The following is a 24,917-nucleotide window of genomic DNA, read 5'->3' on the forward strand; positions in this document are numbered from 1 at the left end:
AGCATGTACTTAAGTGTTTGTTCTTTGCCAGATTACTGTATATATCATCTATTGGGTATAGTGTTAGCTTCTCATTTAACTGTTGCAGATTCCAAGAATCCCAAACTATAGACCTTAACTCACTAAGTTACGCTGATATGAATAAGTCTGTTTATTTTACTGGATTTTCATGGTTATTTTGATAAAGGTAGTCTGAAGAGCGTGTTTGGAGTATCTGTATTGTTACCAGTTTGAGGTTTTTACTCTTATAACTGACAATTCCTGAAGAGCAAGCCATTAACGAAAGGCGACAGACAGAGTTTATAACAAATGAGACCCAAGTCTTCCATGTTCAGAAAGTTTCACTTTACTGTTTACAAAAGATGAGTCAAAGAAGCCACATTTTAAACCATGTTAGTCATTACACAAGATCCCGATGAAGAAACATGTCCCCGTACCATACAGTACCATGCAGAGAAAACTGGCTATTCAGTCTGCCATGAATTAGGAATATAGTACCTGAAAGTCAACCCAGTGCCTTCCTTATCATTTGCCTATAAAAATATAAAACCCTGGCTTTGTTCTAAAACATGAAATCACTTTCAATAAAAATTCATAGGAATAAAATTAGTTTGAAGGAAACAAAACATTAAGAGAAGGTGGCACTGGTCAGCTGCCTAATCAATATTAATATTAATCAACTTTTCTAAGATGCATTAAGTTACAACAGTCAGTCCGAGCAACACTGTTTATGTTCTGACCGGCCTACAGAGTGCTGCTATTCTAAACAACTGTTCTATGACATAATTTTATTTTACATATATACAAATTCTGCTATTTATATACACATCATAGGACTGTTCCAGTCACTTCACCTCAATGACAGGGACTTGTCAAGAAGAACAGTCCTGGCTGGCTTCTTGCATTCAGCGAAGGCTCAAACATCCACTTCTTTTCCTTCTCTTCTGAGAAGAGTTCTGGGAACTCTGAACACTTAGCTTGGTTTATGTGGGGGGTTGGCAGTGGGATGATAAAGACTAGGAAGGATTGGGGGATTATAAATAGTGTCTTTTCTGGAACACTTCAGATGTTGGCTACACCTTTGATTTCTCTGCTTCTACCAGGCTGTACGAGCCCTTCATGTTGGCTTTTCTTGCGAAGTAAATGATCACCCCGATGGCAGGTATTATCAAGGAGGAGGCACAGTAGAGGGCAAGGAGCTCGGGAGAAAAAATATTTTCTCTTCCTGGAAAATAACCAAATGGATGCAATTAATGTCTAGTACCAAGGGAAATAATTTAATCACAGTGTGTGTTTTATTGTAACAGTGCAGCTAGCTCTTCAAAGAGGAAGGGGTAAAAGCTGTGCTGAGGACCATTGAGACTTATCAGACACATTTTTTCCCCTGAAATATCCAAATAAGTAGCTCATGGTTGCTATGCTCATGATAGGTATGAAGATAACAGTTCTTGGCTTTACAGACTTGGATTTTAAAAGATGGCTTTGGGTGGAAAACGGAAGGGAAAGCACACATTTTCGTGATCTGTTTTATAAGAACAGGAATCAGAAATAGCTAACAAAAACCCCTGACACTTATTGCCATGAATTGAAATGCCTACTAGGACTCCAAGACCATCTTTCTAACACGGAGAGTGTGGCCAAGACAGGGCACTCTTGTTGACGACTGCTGTGCTCTTACATGCAGTCTTCTGTGTGTCTGAAGCAAAAGCATCTTTTACAGATTATCCCCCTCCAGCACGGACAACCTCTCTTGATCTACTGATGGTCTTCAGATAAGTAAATGTCTTAGTTACTCAGAGAGTGAGTTCCCTGACCCACATCTCCCTTGTCATAGATTAATACTCCAATATTCCCTCAAAATCCAACCACTTTCATATTCCCCTAACAGCTTGCAGTTCAACACTTATCCATGCATTTACCTGTTAAACTTGTTTTCTTTTCCTGGTTGCAAACTCTACAACTCTATAGTTATGTCTGGATGAGGTGCTTCAGAACTAGCCATCCCTGAAGACACTACTGGGCACACGGAGTAACCCCCAAAATATTGAGTACTAATAAAGCTTTTCTTTCTAAATCCTATTATTTTACCACACAGCCGTAAATGTAGTACTAAAAATGACAATATAAAATCTAAGAAAGCATGTGACATCTGCAACACCTCAACATCTAAGCCCCGTAAAAGCATCTCCAGAGAGCATGGCTTCTGTTTGTTTTGCCCACCACGGTGTGGTCTCACAATTACATTTTAATAAATGTAAGGGCATGTTGTCTGAGTCCTTGCAGGAATTAGCCATCTGATCTGAGGCATCACTACATTCCTTCTGGGGCTTTCAAAACACAGCAAGTCACTCAAGTAGAAAAGACTCACTAGCACCACAGGAGAGAGCTGTCTCAAATTACTGAAGGAGGAAAATGATGCTTCACTTTCAGTACCATGATAATGGCTTCGTTTTTCTGCTTTCCTTTGGTAGAATTGATCTAAGGGTAATATTTTAATGGAATACTCATCATAATTATGGTTAGATATCAATATTGATGACACACTAGGAGGTATTTCTGTTTTTGTTTTCTTTACAATTCAATTATTATCTTTGCCTTTCAGCTTGTCCTTCAGACATCTGTTAAAAAACTCAAAATTGAGTCAGTTGCTAGGGCAATATTCTAGCACATTTTTCCTATTAATTATATAAGCCTTTAAAGTTTTAAAGAATCCTCATCACTCAGATCAATGGACTACATTTAAGCAAAAACCAAACAAGACAAAATAAATATAAATGTTCAGCTAAATACAAAGGAAAACTAGTCTTTCTAGGGTGAGAAACAGGTCAACTTTGAGTCTTTATTCTTCCTCGGCTATTTGAAGCCATCTTTGTATGTGGAAGCATGAATATCCATCTGTGTGACCAACCTGCTCTCATTGTTCATTTAAGGGATAAATTAAAGGTAGCAAATACACATGAGATTAATTAAACAATTAAAAGAAACAGTTTTTATGGTCTTGAGGAGAAACAGCCATGCACACATAGGATGACAGGAATCTTAAGGGTCCCATTTCCTGCGGCTAGGCTACATTAGGGCTAGCCAGAGGTGCCAAGGATTAAGGAAAAGCAGAAAGGAATGGGGTTCAGTCTACTCCTAGTTGAGATCACTGGAGGCAACGGTGACACACACTGTGTCATGTCCAATGACACGATGGACACTGTGTCCCATTCTTTGAACACATGGTGGCTTCCTTGCCCAGATCATACGTTTTCAGGAAAGAAAATCACTGCAGGTTGGTGACCAGAAGTTTGACATATAAGTATGTTATTTCCCCCTTTTAAAAACATCTCTAAGTGAATGTATCAATATGTTTTGAAGAGGTACTGTAAAGACAGAAAAAAATGTATTCAAAGATCTGTAATCTTGAGAAATTTGGACAGACTGGTAAAATTTTTAACTTGGGTTCAGATTTTCTCTGCACTGATATGTGGTTGGCTAACTCTATGGTCAAGGCCAGAGCTCCTCAGAGTTGGCATCCATTAGCAGTACCGTTCTCTCTACCAGACTGGATTTCAAGATTCAACAGCCCCTTGGTATACAAAGGGTCGGAGGCTCATTAGTCAAGGCTGGCATCAATAAAATTAGCAGGCACTCACAAGAGAGAACAGGAAATTGAGGAGTGCCAATATGTCTCTGATGGGGTTGAACGCCCCCCTCCCCACCGCCTACCCCCCTTTCCTCTTTATCAGGTTAAAGTCGGACAACTGGGGCACGGATTTCAAAGGAAGCTCTTGTGAAATCCAGAGATCCTGTTTAGGATCCAGGCCACTATCCCCAATTAGCATTCTCACAAAAGAGCCAGGCAGAAAATACGCAGTTTTTCTGTCCTCTGAAAACAGAGCTCCTTCCCGAGGCGGGGAGAGGGGGAGGCAGGTCAGCAGAGGATTTTTTTCTGCTGTGCCAATCCCAGTTCCTTATTTTCCTTTTACCCTAGGGGAAAGGTTGTAAAATGTGGCTAAACACTTAGCAAATCTAAGACCTCAGAAACCAGTGATGAATTGGCAACTTCGGGGGGGGAAAAAAAAAATAACAAGTGGGAATTCCACATTCACTGATGATTAGTGCCCACTTCCTGGCTAAACGCTACAGGCTGGAACAGCTGCGCCCGAGTAGTTCAAGAAACATTAAGAAGCAGCCAGTTAGCATGGAATTCAGTCTTCTTTCGCCAACACCCGTCTGATAGAAACTGCTTGCTCTCCTCGGATACTCTGAATGCTTAAAATTATATATATATATCTGAAACTAACCTTTTACATCAAGGGTTAAACTTCGTAACTGTGAGCCAACTTCGGTTTTAGATTCACACTCGTACACTCCAGCGTCCTGGAGCTGGGCCTTGCTGATGGTGTACGCGCCGTCAACGGACTTTAATATCATGTCTCCTGTCTTGGCTTTCTTCTTTAGGATGATCCACGTTTCCGGCGCGCTTCCACAGGTGCAGGAGATAATGACAGTGTCTCCCTCCTTCACGCTCTCAGAGGGAAAGGCTGTGAGTTGTATATCTTTCCGAGAGCCTGAAGAGAGAACGGGCAGTTAGTGTGGCTGGAGCGGAGGGTACAGCCATCGCCTTCTGACTAAGAACCTTGGCAGCCGCTGCCAAACTGTTGGCGATGCCTTCGGCATGTAAAGAAGAGCAAGCCAAGAGGCCGGGCTTTTGCTCAATTCTAAATGATCACATTGTAAGCAAGAGAAGACGTGTCTCAGGCTTCTTTCCTGTCCTTACCACGATTCTTTACCCAGCCAAGGACAAAAATTAGGTATTTAATAAGCAGCTGTAAAATCAGATGTGAAAAAAAATATTTTTTAAAAAATCACATTGTTCACCAAAATTTTCCTTGAAGTGCATAAGTTTTATGAGCTAGGTGCTCCCTGACTAGGAAATTAAGATGTATAACATTCTTTAAGCTGTCTTTAAGACTGTAGTTACCAATTATCAAATTTCAAGGTCTTGGTTGATCTCAATTGAGGCAGAACATTTCTATTAATGCAATAAGCCTTAGAGGGGAACACCCAGTGTCTGTTTTATAAACACTTGCTTAAGACTATCTGTTTTGTCACTTTGAGTCTCTTCTTCCAGGACCACAGGACAATGACAACCAGACTCTGGCTTCCTTTTCTTTCAGATGGTCCCACAGTATAGTCCAGGCTGGCCTGAAAGTCTCCTAAAAGTCTTCTTTGAGATTATATATGATTCCCTTCCCAGGTTCTTCCTTTGAATTAAAGACCTCAGTGGCATGAGGAAGTGACCACAACAAAGCCCAACACCCCCCTTAAGAGGAATAATAGCATGGGATACAAAAGAGCGCAATCCCAGTGTCCCCAGAGAGAAAACATGGGTAATAATGAAAGCTGATGGCTTTATAATTTTGTTCATTAAAGCCCATGGCTTCAATGTGCCAAGCAGAAACTGCTGTGTTCTCAATTTGGGGTTTTTATCGTTGAGAAGGGACACCTATATCTCTATTTGCCCTCGTGATTCTGTGCCAACGGGCTGAGAGGCCCATGGGCACGGTGACTGTGATCCTTAATCTCAGAATTTACAAAGGGTACCTGCTTGGGCTTCTAAACAAATCCTAGGCAGCTTCTTGGGACTTGCTTCTCGGGATCCCATTAAACCCAATGTGATAGTTTTGATACTAAGTAATTCCCTACCCTTATTTCTTCACCAAAACCACAATCTCATAAGTGTCCCTGAACTTTCAGCTTAGCTTCTAGGGAGAGCATTTCATTCGAGGGGAATAGGATTTTAGGGCAAGTGATTTGACCTGAAATGAGAGTTCATCTCAGGAGCATCAAGGAACAGTTTTTTTTTTTTTAATTTTTATTTTTTACTTTACTTTTTTTGCACATAAATATAATTTTGAAATGAGGGTTCTTTTTTTTCTTTCTTTTTAAGATTTATTTTTATTTTTAAACTATATGTATTTGTGTGTGTCTGTGTGAGGGTACCTGCAGTGACCATTGAAACAAGGAGAGGACATGAGATCCCCTGGAGCTGGAGTTACAGGCAGTTGTGAGTGCTGAGACCAGAACCCGGGTCATCTGTATGAGCAGTCGGCACTCCTTGCTGCTAAGCCATCTCTCTAGCCCCGAAAGGTTTTGTTTTCAAAGAGGACCTTGCTCACCATTGGTAACTCAATAGGAAATGTACTAGCTATTAATAGTTTAAAAGTCTTTCTCTACTTACCTTGGATAATCAGTTCAACTGATTTTTTGCTAATTCCAGCCTGGTTAATCCCTTCACAGACATAAATGCCAGAATCTTCCAGTTTTGTAGACATTAAGGTGAGCGTTGTATCTTCAGAAAGAGGTTGCAATTCCCCGTTATTCAGCTGCCTGCTCCACAGGATTTTTGGAGCTGGAAAGCCATCGCTTGAGCAGGTGAGGTTCACGGGACTGCCCTCCTCTAGGACGGGAGAAGGACTGATCCAGATGGTGGTTTCCTTGGGGGCAACTGAAAAGGAAAAGACACTTAGCTTGACTCTCTTATGCCCCGAATTCCAAAGAGTCTGGACAACGCTGTAAAACCTGGCAAAGGGATCTGGATTAGCATAGTTTGTAAACTGTGATAGCCCGCCCAGAAGTTTCTGTGGAGGAGACACAGTGAGAGTTAGAACCCAGACGAAGTGTGGATATTTTCCAATGGCAGAAAGTGCTGGAGAAACTGATGTCAAAGCACGGAAAGTCAGTGTAGTGTGTAGTGTCTGAGTGACATGGTGGATTAGAAGCCCCTACAAGACCCTGTGAAGAAGAGCCAGGGTGAGAGAGAAGTGACCCCGTTTCTCGGGGAGAAAGGAGTAGAACACTTTGGAAACACACACACACACACACACACACACACACAAAAACACAAGAAGGGGTATTGGGGGAGAGACTTAAAGGTCAGTGATATGTATGGACAGAGCATGATGTACTGGAAGATTCCCTGTGAATAAGAAAAACAGTTGGCTACCCTTTGAACCTGGGTTGATCATTTGCCCAATAGGAAGTCTATAGACGGACATGGGTTGGGGGAAGTGCTCCTGGCAGGCCTTTATGAGGCTGACATCGCCACCACCTTTTCTCAGCAGTGTTCTGGAGAGTAAATCTAGGCTCCCTTCCCTGAGGGAAACCTAACCACACTTAAGAAACGACAGGTGGGGGCCAGGTCATAAGGCTCAGACACTTAAGTGATGCTACCTGTGACAAGCCAGCTGCTAGCCGGGCTGAAGATGACTAACTGAGCTCTACTGATTCTCTCTGAGGCTGAGCAGCTGCCTGGCTGGCCCATTCCTGAATGCTAATGCATAGAATCACACATAAATAAATGATTTCTCTTATATTATGGAAGATGGTTTGTTATCATCACTCCTATCTTGAATTTTCTTTTCCGTTTTCTTCACAGAGGTTTTTATTGTCAACCTTCCGTTAGCTATTACCTAGTGGACACAACAAAGAAATCCACATTCAGTTGTGGCTGCCCCATGGATGTCCTTACCTTGGACATAAAGAGTCTGTGTACTCTGCCTTTGTTTGGGTTCAGATTCCATTTGGCCACTGTGTAACTTAGCCAGGCAAACAAGCTCGTTCCCAGTATCTTCACTGGTGGCAATGAAGGTCATTTCCAAACTTTTGGTCTCTAAGGATTTTATGCCCATTTCCTCATTAAAGTGTTTACTCTTCAGCGGGGTCTCCCCCTTCAGTAACTCAATCTCCAGATGGTCAAAAGGGTACACGTTAGGGACTGTGCAGTTTACGGTGACAGGCCTCCCGTGCACAAGGGGCCCGCTGATCTCAATTTCTGGGTCTTCGAGGAATGCTGCAAATATCAAGCAAAAATATAATGTTAGTATATGGTAGTCAATGGAAAATTGGGTCAGACTCCACTACATGCAAAGGCTTCGGAGTGACAGCTTTTGATCAGCTGGGAAGAGAATGGACTTGAATAGTACCATTGGCTATAACAGTACATGTACGAGTATGGACGTGAATAGTGCCATTGGCTATAACAGTACATGTACGAGTATGGACGTGAATAGTGCCATTAGCTATAACAGTACATGTACAATATTAATTGTAAATAACTGGGACAAAATACTAAGTATTTTAAGTCAATGAATAATAGATGCTTTTCCTTCTTATTTTTCTCTTCTAATGATGCCATCTTGCCTGTCCTTCCCTAAGACCACATGACCCCTGCCATCTTACCAATCAACTATATAATTTAAATGTTTTAGATCGTGGTCATGATATAGTGACTACTAAATATGAACTAATCCCCCCAGCTTTCATTTTTCTCCCTTCTGAGAAGCCTGATTACATGGTGATTATTTAACTTATTTTATCTCTAGACAAAGAAACTTACAGGGACGAATGAGACTTTTCATTTCATATCAGACCTAGTCAAAATCTGTCCTCTGACTTAGGAGTCTTGGCTACAGGTTTTCAGTCTCAAATGAGATTCACAGTGCAGCTTTCAATTTGGACAGTATATCAAAATTTGGATAGTTTGTTTTTTGACTAAATTTAGGTTATGAGTTTTAAATACTTTTCAGAAATTATTTTCTTCCTTTTTTTGTTTTTGTTTTGTTTTTTGAGACAGGACCTAAGATCAGCCTGGAACTCTCTATGTAGACTAGGCTGGCCTCAAACTCACAGGGCTCTTTCTCTCTCTTCTTCCCAATTGGGTAACTCTTGTAATTAAGAATAAAACTACATCTGGGCATGAAGGCATATGCCTTTAATCCCAGCACTTGGGAGGCAGAGGTAGGGGGATCTCTTGAGTTCCAGGCCAGCCTGATCCACAGAGTGAGTTCCAGGACAACCAAGGTTACACAGAGAAAACCTACCTCCCCCCCCCCCAAAAAAAAGAAAATAAGGAAAGGAAGGAAGGGAGGAGGGAAGGGAGGAAGGAGGGAACGAAGGAAGGAAGGAAAGAACTGACTAAATATTGTAATACTGTATGTTTTCTCACATATGAGAAACCCAGACTTGAGAGCAGTTAGAGAGGAGAGAGACATGGAAAGGGCAATGGGAAAGGGGATGAACTAAGAAGAAAGCATAATTGACACAAACACGTGACGATGCCATGATGAACGCACTTGCTTGTTTGCTAACTTTAAACATCAATAAGAAGATGTAAAAGAACTATCCTAACTGTATTATTTAGAATCTGAATAGTCTTTCTCTCATCTACAAAACATTTAGAAGACATCCTATGTAAATGAACAAAAGTGACACTAAAATAACTATCAGCATAAAAATGATACCTGAAAAAGCTAAACATTTTTCCATAAGTAAAACCTTCTGAAAGTGGTAAATTTTCAAACACACCCCCCACAATGCAATACGCTGTCACACTGTTCCAACTTCTGTTGGGAATGTGCCTGCATCAGCAGACCCAGGACTCCGGGTAACATGATAAAGCAATAAAGTTTACCCTCCTTTTGAGAGCTTTAACTCACTTAACAGGCACTCTCTTACTCTAAAGAAAATCCTGAAGGTTAGCACACGTTTTGCAGGGCTTTAGATGGGAGAACTTTACAATATGTTCTCTGGGTTGAAGAGTAAAGCAGGGCAGCCCCACCCTCTCTGCAAAATAACCTTGCAGTCACATGGTTGCTATAAAGTTCATTCCTCATTCAGTGTAGACTGAGGGCTTCCAGCCACGTGAAATTCATGGAGATCGGAGGTTGGGAAGGATTTTATTAAGGTGACAGCAAGGGGGAGACAGGAGAAGGCGTGTCATTTGTTCACTGTGTAGATCCGTTTTAAAGGATGCTATTGACTCTCGGTTCTGTAGCAGTTACCTATGAAAGCCATCCCATACTCAGACTAAATAAAACCTGTCTCCATTTCCGGCCCCCTACTCTTTCTTATTGTCCCCTCACCCGATCCTGCAGATCAGCTTTTCAAGTCTGCCTTAAAACAATAGACTGCTTCCCCTACTTCTCCCTCCCCCCACCTCGATGGCTGCTTCCCATCCCCAGAGGCTTCCCACTCCTTCTTTCATGAAAAAATTATTAATATTATCTAACATATTATATGCTGATTTTAAAATAATATACTTATTATGTATACTATACCAAGCACAGGGCATTTATCATATAGAGTCATATATGATGCATTATTTTAAATGTATTATATACGTACAATAAAATGAATACCATATCTGATCAGAAGCCTGACTATTTGGGAAGGAAAAGGGGATAATGGGTGGGAGGAGAAGGGATGAGACACCATAACAGGGGGCTGAATATAAACAAAGCAAGGGACCAGTTATTTTCTGTTCTATTAAAATAATAAATATTGCACACAATAAGGTTATCTTTCAAAAATGAAAGAGAAATAAAGACTTTTTAAAGTGCTCATGAAAAGCAAAACACAAAACACACTGGGCTGGCAGGCGGAGCGCTCGCCTGGTGTGCATAAAGCCCAGCATTCCATGCCCACATTTCAAAGCAAAATGAAACAAAACAAAAGGCAGGCTGGAGTTCACCCCCAGTTTGAGTAGGTGAGGCAGTCACCCCTCACCGAGTTCTTATCTGAATGGACGCAAGGCCCTGGCTGCTCCCACTCACCCGCGCCAAGCACCCTACATGCATGTGGCGGCGGGGGGGGGGGGAGCATAGCATGGGGCATGCTCACGTGCACGAGAAGAGTAGGACCAGTCACGCAGTGTGCGCGTGTCTGTAAACAAATGCAGTATGTACTGGAGAGCCCGACCAACTGTATTGCATCCAACAGTGTTCAGAGATCGAGGGATGCCAAACCTCTCTCTGCACAAATGGATTTCCTTCCACAGTCACATCCCTTTTCTTCCAAAGGAACAAGAGGAAAGGGAAGCAATCAATGAGTCATCCATTTTGAAAAGCACTTACAGTAGACCTCCACCTGGATTTCCTTTTCCAGTTTCCTCCGAGCACAGGTCACAGTGCACAGGTAAGAGTTTTCGTTCTCAAAGCTCACAGGGTCCAGTGTCAGTGTGGACGTGGCCCCCGTTCTCCTCACTTCCCCGTTAAGGGAACTGTTTGTCTGAGTCCTCCAAGAAAAAGTGGGGAAGTCACAGCCAACAACAGTGCATGTCAGTACAACTGAGTCTCCAACCTGCGTAGCCACCCAGGATCCGGGGGAGATGTCAACAGTTAATGGTTTCTCTGAAGAGGAAAAAAAAAAAAGAAAGAAAGAAAGAGCAAGATGAATAACAGATAAGATTCTTTTCTTATTGCGTCATATTCCCATATTTCATGTTTCTCTTCCTTGATCTCTATTCAACGACTCTCTGTGCCAAGAAAAAATTGCTCCTTCCCACCTTGGAGCCATCAGGAATAAGAGCACATCTTTGAAGGAGGAACCCATGATGCTGTGTTGACTCAGGCTGCCAGAATCAGTGTAGAGAACAATTTGTCAAGAACGTGGTTGGCATCTTTTCAAAGCAATAACCCAATCGTTGCTCTATGTAGTCCATCAAGTCACTGTGGTTGAAGAGGACCTCAAATTATCCAGCAGTTTCTGCGTGTCGAGCATGCTGCATTCTGCTTTATATGCATGCATCATCTCTCTTAATTCCCAGAAGAGTAATTATCTGGTACTATTATTTCTTTGCTACTTTCTTATTCTTCTGCTCCTGTATTTTCCCTTCTCTTCTTCTATCCCTTATGCCTTTCTCTTCTTTAAGACAATTAGGCTCAGAAGTGCTCAATGGCTTAAGCTAAATTTGCAAGTGGAGTAACTGGGACTTGCTGTAAGATGGGTGTGACTTGAGAGCCCAGTTTTTCTCTTCCTACAACAGCTAAGTCAAGTTGTCCTCATGTGGAGATAAAATGAGATCTAAAATGATTATAGGAGAAACTGCACCAAAATGCACTATCCTTAATCCTTCATATACATCTATATAATAAAAGTCCAATATAAAATACTATTTTTGAGGATCACACAGCATCACGCTGAGAGCAAAAGAATGATGTCGGCATGGTGGCATCAAATATGTTTGATGCAATCTCAAAAGACTTTATTCCGGGTAGAAAGCTGGGTGATCAGGGCAAACACCCAAGACTCAAGCATCCAGAAATCTTCTTCAACTTCCAGGCACACAGTCTTGGATGAAATGACATATCTTGAGAGAAAGAATTCTGAATCTTGGTGTTGTTCCTCTGAAAATCCTGGAAGTGGTTGGGCAACTCAGCACGTGACAGATGAATCTCCAAAGAAAATCACTAGAATGTTCTAGCAAGCCAGACACAGGAGGAAATCTCGGCACACAATAAAAATATACTCCATTTTATGTGGTTCTTTTCTGTACCAGGAAAAGTAGCTTTTCTTCTTTTAGTTTGTGGATTTGTGGTATAGTATTATTTTTTTTCAAAGAAGTTTCCTCTCAAATTACCTCCAAATAAATGCTATTGGATTTTTGAAGAGATTATTCAAAACAGTTACCAAGTTATCTAAGTTCCGTCTATGCCAGTGTGAGAATGAGGAACTTATCAGGAGATTCACTTCCTGCCTGCAAGGAGATGACATCCCTCACTGTGTGCCTGGAGCTGCTGGAGAGAAGCCCTTGAAAGGGCCGAAAGACCCTTCCAACTTCAGCACGGTCAATTGAGGCTGCTAGTCACTCATGCACTATAATACAAGCCCAGAACACAATGATTCCTTTGCCTCATTGAAAAGGGGCCCAGCATATGGGATGCAACTAGTCCAGAATTAGACACTGAGCCTCCCACACTTTTAGCCATACATCTTCTCTGACCATGAGGGAATAGGAATCACGCACCTGAGCTAATCAGCTGATGATGTTCGAATTCTACTTTCTTCTTCTTTATTTAAACTTAAAATCCACATTTTCATGGGTTAAGAAATGTATTGTCCAAGTTTATAGTTTATGCTTTAATTCAGCTAACATGTGTTAAACACTTCCTATGTGTTGGGTACCATGCCAGCCACTCACTCATTAATTCAAAGACATACACACAAACACAGTGAGTTCCTGGGTTCTGAGTTGAGAAGCTTGCAGTTTAATGAACATACACATTCAAATACATTCATTTTTCTGCTCTTACTAAAGAATGTGCTTTGATTTTGCCACTCCTTGGTGTATAAATAGACCAAAATACCACACCACACACAATGTATGCACACATATAATTTTGAATGCCCAGCTGAAATGTTAGCTACAATTGAAAGAGCATGGGATTTTGATTTAAGAGGACTCTGAAAGGGCAGCAACAAGCCATTTGACCATGTGCAAAAAAAAAAAAAAATGATGATGAGTTATATTGCACCTGGGCTTCTCAACTACCTCACAGCACATGGTAAACACTGAGATAGCAGATGATGGAGAGTGCAGAACTCTTGGCAAACATTGGCTGTACAGTCAACTGATGGCCACTATTAATCTGAGACTCCATTCTCCCATCTGTAAAATGGATAGAAAATACCCCTTAGTTATTTCTTGAAGACTAGATAGCTTCTATAAAGTTCCAGAAGGCCAGTTTGGTCTGGGGAGATGCCGTTGCTTCAGAAAATCTTGCAAACTCTCAAACGAGAAACCGTAAGCTAAGGCAAAGGCAAGAGGGCTGGCTGGAAAGGCGACAGTCAGAAAGGCAGAGGGAATCATGGTGAGGTAGAGGGGTCAAGAGTAGGTCACTTGGAATGGGAGCGTGCATTCGGTAATCACAGCTATGTAGCTGACAATATGGAGTGAGAAGACCGTGGGAAGTAGCGTGAGGATGCTAATATCCAAAGGGCAAAAGAAGGAGCCCAAGTCCGGAACTGAGACAACAGTGAGATGACGAGAGCTACTGAAGAACCAGCGTGGAGGCTCTGAGAGAAAAGAGTTCCCCAAAAGTGTTGAGCTTGCTAAATACATCAGTACGCTGAAGCACATGTCTACCAGACGGGTCGTCAAGCAAAGGCAAGGAAAGATTGTCAGCACTGGCATTGTGTGGCTATTGCTCAGCTCCCAACGATGGCACCTCTACACCTTCTACTCACCTTGAACAGTTAACTCCACCTCTGCTTTATTTCTCCCGACCAGATTAACTCCTTCACACACGTAATTCCCAGAATCTTCCGTTCTCATAGCAACTAAGGTAAGAGTTGCGTTTCCTGAGAGGAGCTTTAGGTTTCCATTATCCAATTTCTTGCTCCAGAAAATCTCGGGAGCTGGTAAACCCTCACTGGAACAAGTCATGGTCACAGCATCACCCTCTTGAAGACTTCTGGAGGGATGTACAGAGATAACTGTATTCTTGGGAGAGGCTGAAAAGGTAGAACATAATATGAGCTGTCATTCAGCGTCGTCTTCACCCAATGGGGATGATGTATTTCTCTCGTAGACTGTACTTATGTGTCTCTACAAACTTGACAAACTTACCTGCCAAGTGAGAGTCAAGAATCACCGAGTCATTAAAAAAAAAAAAATGAGCCGATCTAATTTCTAACCAGTTAATTATAGTTCTTGATATCTGATGTTTTCAGGGAGCCACAGGTAGGTGGAAATTAAGAGAAGCCCTTCAAGTTTCATGGTTCAGTCTCTTGCCTAAGAACTGGAATCCTGAGGAAGAATCTTTGTCAAAAGCACATCCAAGCTTCAGCACTTACTGAGGGAGACACTCTACGCAGGGCCATCAAATTGGCCTTTGAATATCATTAACTACTTAAAAAAAAGTCTCTCACTGAGTTGAAATCTTCCTGGAAGTAGCTAGCATTTGCACAAAGGTCGTAGTTTAGTCCTGTGCTCTTATGGATAAATGGCAATGCTCTTCTCCAACTGCTTTCAGAGGCTTAACTATACCTCTGTCTCAAAGTGTTGTATTCTGTGAGGAGAAATAGCCCCTATCTTGATTGGTTTCTCAAAAGGTTGTTAGAAGTTTTTTCCATCTCATTATGCGTTGGGTAAACCTAGTGTACTTGACTCCAACTTAGGGCTCAGAGTAGAAAACATTTTAGTTTGAACAGAGCACCATGAGTTAATTAAAGACACAATTCTAATATAAGAAGAAGCTTCAGATCCACCAGCAGTCTCCAAAACCTGGAAGACAAACCCTAACACCTGCTGCATGTCTGTACATGTCACCACACTCTTGTACACACGCACGCACACACACACACACGCACACACAGAATAAGAAATCCTCTTGTAAATTTTGTATGTCTGTGAAACCAATGTTTCAAGGCTTATTATAAAATTTTATACAAATTTTATCATTTGAGCCCACTTCCTACAATCCAAGCAGATAATGTTATGTTGATTCCTCCTTGATAAACAGGAGAATTGAGGAGTTGAATAATCTTTTTTTTTACAAATATGGATTTATTTTGAAAAAAGAGTAAATAAACAGACAGTTGTGTGTTCCCTCAATATAAGCATTTTAGTAAGGACCATGAAGAGAACAACTCAACAACCTCCCGAATGTATAAAAGGCAAAAATTCTGTGGTCTTAACATCACTCAGCTAACAGTGAGGCAGGACACTCAAGCGCTCTAAACCCAAACCCAGTATCCTGTTCTTTTAACAATAGCATTCATAAAATCATGTCTTAAGTAATGCAGTAAAAGCTGCACGTTTCTTGTTAATCTATTTGATACATTTCTTGTAACAATAAACAAAATAATACATATCTGGGACTGAATTCCCATAGACCAGGGCTCCTCATGCAAGGACTTACTATAGACTTGCAGTGTGGTGCTCGTCTCCCTTTCTTGGGGCTCAGGCTCAATGTGTAAGTTAGCTCGGCAAACAAGAGCTTTCCCAATATCCTCAAGGCCAGGAGTAAAGGTGACTTCCAAACTCTTGATTTCCAGAGACTTCTTCTCCATCTCTTCTGCAAACATCTCTGTCTTCAGGAGTTGGTCACCTTTGAAGAGTTCCATTTCCAATCTGTCAGATGGGTAAACATCAGAAGCCAAACACTTGACCATGACAGGCTTCCCAACCTCCAGGGGACCACTCAGCTGAATCTCTGGATCCTTAGGGAATGCTGCAAAGCCAAGCAAACACACAAGTAGGTTTATAGGCTCCTGTTGATAGCATCTCTAAATGTTTTAACACAACACAAGTCAAAACAAATGTTTTTGTTAATACTAGGCTTAATTCAGCATAGCCAATTGTTTAAATAGCAAGTCACGGTTCGTGGTGGACTTGGGAATCACAAATCAGAATTAACCACTTTTGAAAGGCCATTTCAGTTTTAATCTTGTAACTGTTAAAAAGTATGTGTTACTGAAGGGAAGAAGAACGAAAAGCCTAAAATCTATTGAAACTCTGCAATAGATGTAACTTACAGGGCTTTGCTCTCTCTTTGCTGTAACCCTGGGTGACAGAGGCCACATTGCATAGATAAGGACATAGTGTGATTGCAGAACCAGCCTCTGTCACGCAGCATCGTGAGGTGGGGGAGCAAAGCTCATGCGTCTGTCACTCTGCACTGCGATTCCAGAGACATATTACACCCTGTTCTCTTATGTTAGTGCAGGTACAGTTCTAGATGAGAAACCCAACATTCAGAATGACATTGTAAAGGAGTTTCACTGTGTAAGATCGCCTACAGAATGAAGACAATGACCTTAAGGGGGACTGGCTTCTGAAAATGGGATCTCTGATAAGAATTCATCCACCAGAGAGGCATTCATTCCTAAGAGAGTGCGCCATACTGGATTCATTCCCCCAAAAGCCGAACTCTGTGCTCTGACCAGCACTCTACTGAGCCCACCGGCACAGTGGAACACAGCACGTTGCCCCCCCCCTTTACACAGTTTTTCATATGCATATACATATGTATATGATGCATATATCATGATGGGGGCTCATTGGCGCCCCAGTACCACAGAATATTACAGTCAAATGTGGAATAGAGACTGAACTGTTAAATACAATGGGAAACAGGCTCTCTTGCAGGAAAGAAAAAAAAAACAGGCTACATAATTAAATCCAGAAGACTCCTCACTTCTCTTTTTTAACTCTCCAACAGTACTGTACTTGTGGGCAAAGGCAAAGGAACTGGAAATGCTTTATTATCTAAAAACATAGTATTTTAAATTTCCCCTTCAATTATTTATGTCCGTCACGGTCTTCAGGAAATGTGCCCGGCATCCACACGTTTCATGACAGGTAACCTAAAAACTTGCCATTCTTCCCGATATTTATATAACAGGACCTTGCACGGAGCTCAGGAGCCTGCCCAGACATAAACTAGGCATACACAGCCAGGGTAATTGAAAGCAGCCGGCCAAGCGCAGCTGCTTGGGAAGCCCAGCTCCACAAGAGGCTTGCTGAAAGTTCAGTGAAGGTTAATGGACAAAGGCAGGCTTCAGCACAGTAGGAAGAAACCAAGGTTGTTAGAACATGAATCAAACGCTAAGAAATGCCTATGTGAGTACATTCTGGGGTGAGGGAAGAGATGCTGTCTATAACCAAAGACAAACCGTTTCTATAGGATTCACTATCCCCCTCCCCTTTGCTGGGTTGAGGATAGGGATGGGATGTGTTTGAGGTAGGCTGGTGTAATATGGGTACCTGTTCTTATTCCTGAGACAAATATAATTTATTAGATGAAAATCCTTTGGGGTGGAAAAACCAAGGCTTTATGGCAACAACAACAAGAATTCTCAACTTTATCAGTGTTAGATGAATGAGATGTTCATGGATGTTATGGTTATGTCTAGAGAGGAGGCTTGTATACTCATAAATCTGAGTCTGCAAGCACATCTTAAGCTCCACGTTGCATAAGAATAAGTAAATGGAAAATACCAGAAAGCGAGACATCATCAATCTTCAGATGCATGAGCAAGTGAACATGGAGAAATACAGGCAGATGAGAGGTTAGAGGAAAAAATGAACAGAGCCTATGAGATGCTCACATTTCAGCTAAGGATTGGACCGAAGAAGATGCTAGTCTTTGGCAAGGGCACCATTTTTTTTTCGTAGCAAACAAAGACACAGAGGTTAAAATTGGGATTCTTCTTCTCATCTTGCTCCTCCCTGTCTCTGGCTTTATTGAAATTATCTAGCCAAGAATCTAGATACACTTAACTCCTCGTATCATTAATATTTTCTTCAAGCAGCATCGAGAGAAAACCAAACCTCTTTGGGGGCACTTACAGTAGATGTCCACCTGGATCCCTCTTTCCTGTTTCACCGAGCCGCAATATACTGTGCACACGTAAAAGTGTTCATTCTCAAAACTGACAGGATCCATGGTCAGGATGGACGCGGTCTCATTTTTCCACATCTTCGCACTGAGCGGACTGTCTATCTGGGTTCTCCAAGAGAAAGATGGGGACGCGCAGCCTGTGGTTTTGCAAGTCAGGGACATGGAGCTCCCAATCTGAGCCATTGTTTTATGTGCAGGGGAGATCTCAACTTCAAAAGCTTGAGCTAAAACAGCAAGAGAGGGGGAAAAAATAAAAAAGCAACTTTACTCTGGTCTGTCTCATGCTGTATTTTTTTCTCTCTTGCATAGCAATGCAGTGTTTAAAACACAGCCTGGGGGTTCTACTTTTTAAATTGCCTCAGGCAGCCCCAAAGCCCAGATGTTGCTGTTGAGGAAGGTGCTGGAATCCTGACCATGAAGAAGAATGCTCAGTCAGACTTTGAAGCCCATTGTGCAACGCAATTTTTTTACTTTCTAAGTTTGACTTTGCGGTCAAGTACAGAATACTAAAGAGATAGACCTACTACCGATATAATCCAAGTTTCTCAGTTAACATTTGAAAAGGGTATCAAAACATATCCATCTGTAGCTCTGTCAAAACTAGTTTTACAGCAAAACTTTCTAGTATACCCAAAGCTGTGGACCTGTAAAACAGGTCAGGGACTTACAAGCTGCAAACAGTATCCAAAGTACCGTTGAGGCTCCAGAGATCCTGACCATCTTCTCAGGCATTTCAAGTCGCTGCTGGGGTGACGAAATGGAAGCTCCAAAGCCTTCTTTGTGTCCCACGTGAAAGTGTCTGGGAAAAGTGTTCAGCTTCCAAAGCCAGCCAGGCTGGTGTGAGTGAAATAGAAAGTCTGCTCTTATTTATAAAGGGTCTTGCTGGAGAGGCGGAGGGAAATCCCTTCAAGGGGAAACCCAGGGCAGAGCCAGAGAAAAAAGTTTAACTGACAGCCAGCCAAGTCCCCAAGTTAACCCCTTCAGCTGCTCTCAGCGCTGAAGTCCCTCTGAGTCCCGGGGAAACAAGGCACTTCCAAGTCCATAAATCTCTGGCTTTTCCTGACTTGCAACTCCGAAAGGGTTCTTTCCTGAAAAGATAAGAGACAAATATCATTGCAAAATGAAACTGCCCACAATGTGTGTGTGTGTGTGTGTGTGTGTGTGTGTGTGTGGGAGAGAGAGAGAGAGAGAGAGAGAGAGAGATCATCAGAGGAAGGGAGGGGGGGACAGAGACAGAGATGACCAGGTAAACACCCACTGACTTTTCTTCATTAAAGAAATATATTTGCATTTAAAAAAATAGAAATTATTCTCTTTTGACAAAAAGGAAAATATCCTTTATTTGGATGAGCCTCTCTTTGTAGAATGGGAGAAAGTATAACTTCTTAATTTTAAGAGTCTCTATTCATAAGTGTATTTTTGACACAAAAATCAACTCTCTGAAATAAGTTTTTACTAAAGTAAAAAATGAAAGGATGTTGATGGAAAACTAAAGGAATTAGTTTTCCCCAGCCCTTTGGCCCATTGCTGGATGGCTAGAAGTCCTTCACAGTCTTAAAAGCAGAAGAATGGGCTCTGTCTAATAAATCTTTGTGGCAAATTTCTTTGGCTGCATTATTTAGCCACATGTCCAGTTCAAACATGTAAAGAGGTTTGCTTTCTGTTGTAGGAGATGAAATGATAATCAATTTTTATTATTTTCTCCTTCCAGTGAAAAGACTTTCTAAAAGACTCAATTAATTGTCTCCATGAGCCTTACGCATGCATAGCCCATGTCCTGGCAAAATGCTTGCCCATCAAAAAGAAAACGGAACAGCCACTTCCTTGTATTATACACGTGCAGGTCTACCTCCCACACTGCATTATCAGTTCCCTTCATGGCCAGGACTACTTCTTAGTCACGGCTCTTTCTACTCCTTAGATACTTAGTGCATGGGTTTGCATCTAGGGACTATAAAACTTGGAAGAGTAAAAGTGAAAAATCTAGAAACGAAACTTTTAAGATACTAACCACAGTTCAAAAGTGTCACTTGAAAAAAATTAATTCTGCAAGAAAATTGCGAAGTTCCAGGATATTTAGGCATATGTAAAATAAACAATGTCGTGTCATATGACAAAGGCCATCAATTGAGACCTGCAATCTCCAACTGCCCCTTCCAGGCAAGAGACACTTCAGGACTTTCTCTTGGAAATGTATATGGCTCCCACTGACAGACAAGTAGAAAAAAGTAGTTGGGTAATATATCCTAGGGCTATGGTGATATATGCAGGAATCAGTGAAATTAGCTGCCAAACAAGTAACCTGGGGGATTTCAACAATGCTCATGCCATGATAAAGGACTATTGGCTTTATAACCATTGCTACTCAACTTTGGGTTGGATCAAAGGCACGTATAAAATTTTAATTCCATTCCTTTGATGTTCAAAAGTAAACAACTACTGGGAATCACTCAAACCCATGCTATTTGGTATCAATTTTCACCCAAGTAAGTGGAAGAATAATTCCTGTAGGGAGAGAGGAATAGCAACTACAACAGAGGAAGTGAAGAAAACAATTTGGTGAATTCCACAATGTCAAATCCTTCCTCATTTGAGAATCACTACTCTAACATAGCCGAAGGACCTCTCTGTAGCTCCATTTACTTCTATGGAAATCTTCTATAGTAGTTTTATTAGAGGCCCAAGGGCCTGAAGTTGGAAGCTGAATCGATCGTATAATGAGGACCAAGATGAAATCAATCCTAATCCTGCAGTCCTTATGCGATTAATCCTCATGATTCTGCCATGTCTACTCCTCACCAAACACTGCATCCATGTTTCAGGCATCACATGTGAGAAGTAAAGGGCAAGAATTCAAAATCAGCAGAGCCTGTTCTCTTTGAAGGAGCTTCCCAAGAAGTCTCAAGTAGTGGATTCCATCAACATCTCACTGAAATGCCCCAAGTAAAACAAGATTCTGTTGGCAAGAGCTGGGGAGTGGGGAGGAGGATGGGTGATGAGTTAGGCAGGCATTAGCAATGCAACCATTTTCTAATTCAGTTCAGCTTACATAGTGTTTATTGAGACCCCATGTTTGCATTAGGAATAAGGGAAATGCAGTTTTTAGAATGAAGAAAACCTTCATGGTGTCAATAAAAGACTTTAACATGGCTCAACAGGTGACTCAATAAAGGGATCATTGATCTGACTGCAACTCCAGAAACAAAATCTATCTCGGTGAACGGATGCAAGTTTAAGATCTTGTAAAGCCAAATTATAGGGAAAATCACGTGCAAAGAAATCAAGTTCCATGAAGTTTTTATGACATTCAAGGATTTTGGAGAAAAAGATTACTTATATCACCAAGAGTGAAAAAGTATATTCAACAAAATGCATACACAATGTGATGTTCCTTGAATTTTAATGAGGATGTTTTGTTATGTAGTAAGAAGGTTTTCAGCACAAAAATGTTTCTCTCCCCTTCATAAGTTCACAGGAGAGGTTTGACTTTTGCCATGGGTGCTTTGCCAGTGTCACGTGTTGGCACACGGTAATTCAAGTGAGCAGCGATGTTCTTGTCTATTTCAGCTCTCCTTGGGGTGACCCCCATGGTCACCCTTCTGTGAAGTTTTACAAACTCATCTTGCTTTGAGATGATCCTACTCTTCCTAACATGGGCATCACTGTCTCAACAGACATTACTCAGCCCTTAGAAGTCCCTCATGATCATTTTCAGATTTTACCTGCGCTGATGTTGCTTCTGTTTCAGGTGTCAATGAAGTGATATCAGATAAATGAAACATTCTTTCTGGGGCAATAATTTAAGACATTTTTTTTCAGTTTCTAGTGACTCTTCATGCTTTTGCAATTCTTCACCTAACCAGTCAACTGAAGTGCACTGTCACCATTGCTTTTGAGCTATGGGAGACGTAGGTGGGTGTTTCTGTCTTTATAGTCACATGATCAGGAAACACAGAAGTTTGATTGGGCAAGATCAGACAGGGAGTGATCCTGACCATGAGTACAGAGGAGTTGAGTTTTAAACCCAAATTTCTTACTCAGGGATCTTTGCGTGGTACACTCTACTATACCAAGTCACCTGTCTGTGAGTGGGTACCACCTTTCCTTCAAGCATCAATGCCATCATGAGATTTCATTGCAATGGGACAGTTTGACTATGGTAGGCATTATGACCCGAGACCATACCCATTTCTCAGTGACGACTAATAGCTTCACAGTACCACACTTAGAGCTACACTTAGCACTCCAAATCTTCTGTAGTTAGCCACAAACAAAAGATATGAGCATAAGAGATATGGTCGTATGGGAACACCCTAGCAACTTGACTGTGGATTCAAATGTAGAATTCCTTTTGGCCTCTGCTGGAGCTTAGAAGGGAAATTTGTGAAGTCCCTGAGCCTGTAAACAGCCCCCTCCTGTGATCTAGTAGCTGTCTCTAGTGGATCAAATGGGAGGTTTTGTTTTGTTTTGTTTTGATGAGAGCCCCATTTGCCTTCCTTCAATCATGCAATCTGATCCCAAATAAGCTTCAGTTCTCACTCAGAGGATTTGAGAAAATATCCAGGTCTTCACCCATTCTAAATGATTGTAAAACACGTGTTTACATTAGTGAGGGGAGGCCTGGAGAGGGCATGTCATGAGCTGGCAGTAGACAGGGATGAGTAAACACATAAAAATTAACAGCCAGAGTAGTGGGAAAGAAAACCATTGTAAGCCACGTGAGCTGTGTTCAGTTATAAATGACTTGTGTAAAGAGGGGGGTCAAAGCTTAGCACACAAAAGAAGTAAGAAATTATATTTCTCTGCCATTTGAACTTACCATAAGTATGTTTTCCCAAGGTATAAGGCCTTTGGAAATCTTCCCATAAAATATGATGATTTTTATATGATCCATTAAATTCTTTCATAAACAGCATTTTGGGTTTCTTTTTGGAAACTACAGCATTTTAAGAGCTACAGCCCCAGAGTAAATGTTAAAACCATTTTAGCATTTTTAAAGTACATGAAGGAAAATGAAGTAGTCAGAAAAAGGGAAGCACGGTTTTTTAATCCCTGTAATGTTGATGAAAGAGTGGAGCTTCTTCACACCCATTGTCAAAATTTTCTCATCCACAAAGCAAAATGGGAGCAGGTCCAGTGATCCCAAATCATTCTCTTTTCTCATGATGACATAATAATGAACAGCTAAAGAATTGTGATCAAATTGCTTGAAGTTCTCTATCTTAGGACTTAGGACTGAGGTCCTCTTGAAAGGTGTGTGCTTTGTAGAAAATCCTCTCATGCTCAGTGGTAGCATGCCCACTTTCCATGCTCAAAGTTCTGGGTTCATCAGCGCTGTTAAAAAAAAAAAAGCAAGCATCAATTCATATCTTTAAGTCCTTAGTTATTTTTGTATTTTAGGCAGAGCTGGATCTGGCTCTTGGCTTTACTCTGTGTATACCAATGTTTCTGTTTGAACTCTTGAACATGTGTGTCTATTCCCCTTCTATGCTAAGGGTGGCGACAAAACAAAAATTTAGTAACTTTTCTGTAACCTCTACTGGGTCAGATGCTCAAGTGCACAGTGATGACAGACACTCACCCTCTTGGAATTTATACTCTAGTGGGTTGAATGGAAGAAAGGCAAAGAGCAAATGGACCAGCAATAGGACATTAGTGACGCAGAGACAGAGTAAACACCAATATAAATAAACATAGCATCAGAGGGTAGTGAGTTGGTATTTTTTTTCCTGTTCTTTTAGTCTGTTTAAAAAGGTAAGATTGTAAATGGTTTTTACCTGTGATACCAGCACTCAGGAGACATGAGCAAGTTCAAAGTCAGCCTGGGCTACAGAGCATGGCTCCATCTCAAAATAGCCACGAGGGGGTTGAGTGTCTGGTATGACATAAGTATGTTAAGTGGCCATGCATCTGAAAGACTAGTTGACTTCACGCTAGCAGATTTAGCTGTAGCTGTCCAGGTTCAGCATGGGCACAAGCTGGATTCACCGATGGCTGAGGGTTTGCCAGGTGAAAACAGTAGGGAAGTAGAGAGCAAAGGCGATTTGGTCTGAAACACGGTATACAAATAAAGCTGGCAACTATAAAGCAACTTGGATCCTACCCAGCTGGGCTATGCACACAGTCGTCTCTGAACAATGCATTTAGCAACCTGCTAACAGTCTAGGACCCTCCCAGTGTCGAGCTGTGTGTATGTTTGTCTACAATGAGGGAATAGTTTACTTCTTTTAGCAACTTCTTGGAGCTAAAAGAAGTGTTTGCCTTTATTTCAATCCTTCAAACGGGAGGCCAAGAACCTAGAAACACCTGGTGCAGACACTCACCACTAGTAACCTATAACATAAGGACAATATGAAAAAATGAAACTAGGACCTGTTGAATTTGGATTATGATACAGTAAGTGAATTTAAGAATCAAAGAATGCGAACTTGATGTAAAGGTATTGTTAGTGATATTATGGATAATGACAAGTGGTGTAGGAAGTCCTTCTGTATATGTGTTGCTTTTACTGGTTAATGAATAAAGAATCCGCATTAGCCTGTAGTAGGGCAGAGTAGAGCTAGGTGGGAAAAACTAAACTGAGTGCTAGGAGAAAAAAGGCTGAGTCCGGATGCGCCAGAAACTTGGCCATAAACCACGAGCCTCGTGGTAAAATATATAATAACAGAAATGGGTTCATACTAGATGTAAGAGCTAGCTAGGAATATGCTTATGTGATTGGCCAAGGAGTGTTTTAAATTATAT

At 41.4% G+C, this 24,917-nt stretch overlaps 1 protein-coding gene across 1 annotated transcript; it reads right to left on the minus strand.

Annotated features, from left to right (window-relative positions):
* Window positions 1-329: 329 nt before the first annotated feature.
* Window positions 330-19,068, minus strand: Vcam1 (vascular cell adhesion molecule 1). The gene is made up of 9 exons (XM_005357178.3): window positions 18,842-19,068; window positions 18,122-18,397; window positions 15,690-16,001; window positions 14,014-14,280; window positions 10,902-11,177; window positions 7,520-7,840; window positions 6,230-6,496; window positions 4,290-4,556; window positions 330-1,225 (listed from the first exon to the last, which is right to left on the minus strand). The coding sequence occupies exons 1-9, from the start codon at window positions 18,903-18,905 to the stop codon at window positions 1,074-1,076; spliced, it is 2,202 nt and encodes a 733-aa protein (XP_005357235.1). The 5' UTR covers window positions 18,906-19,068; the 3' UTR covers window positions 330-1,073.
* Between the last annotated feature and the right edge of the window lie 5,849 nt (window positions 19,069-24,917).

This window comes from Microtus ochrogaster, chromosome 21 (genome assembly GCF_000317375.1).
Source record: "Microtus ochrogaster isolate Prairie Vole_2 chromosome 21, MicOch1.0, whole genome shotgun sequence".
NCBI classification, from domain to species: Eukaryota; Metazoa; Chordata; class Mammalia; order Rodentia; family Cricetidae; genus Microtus; species Microtus ochrogaster.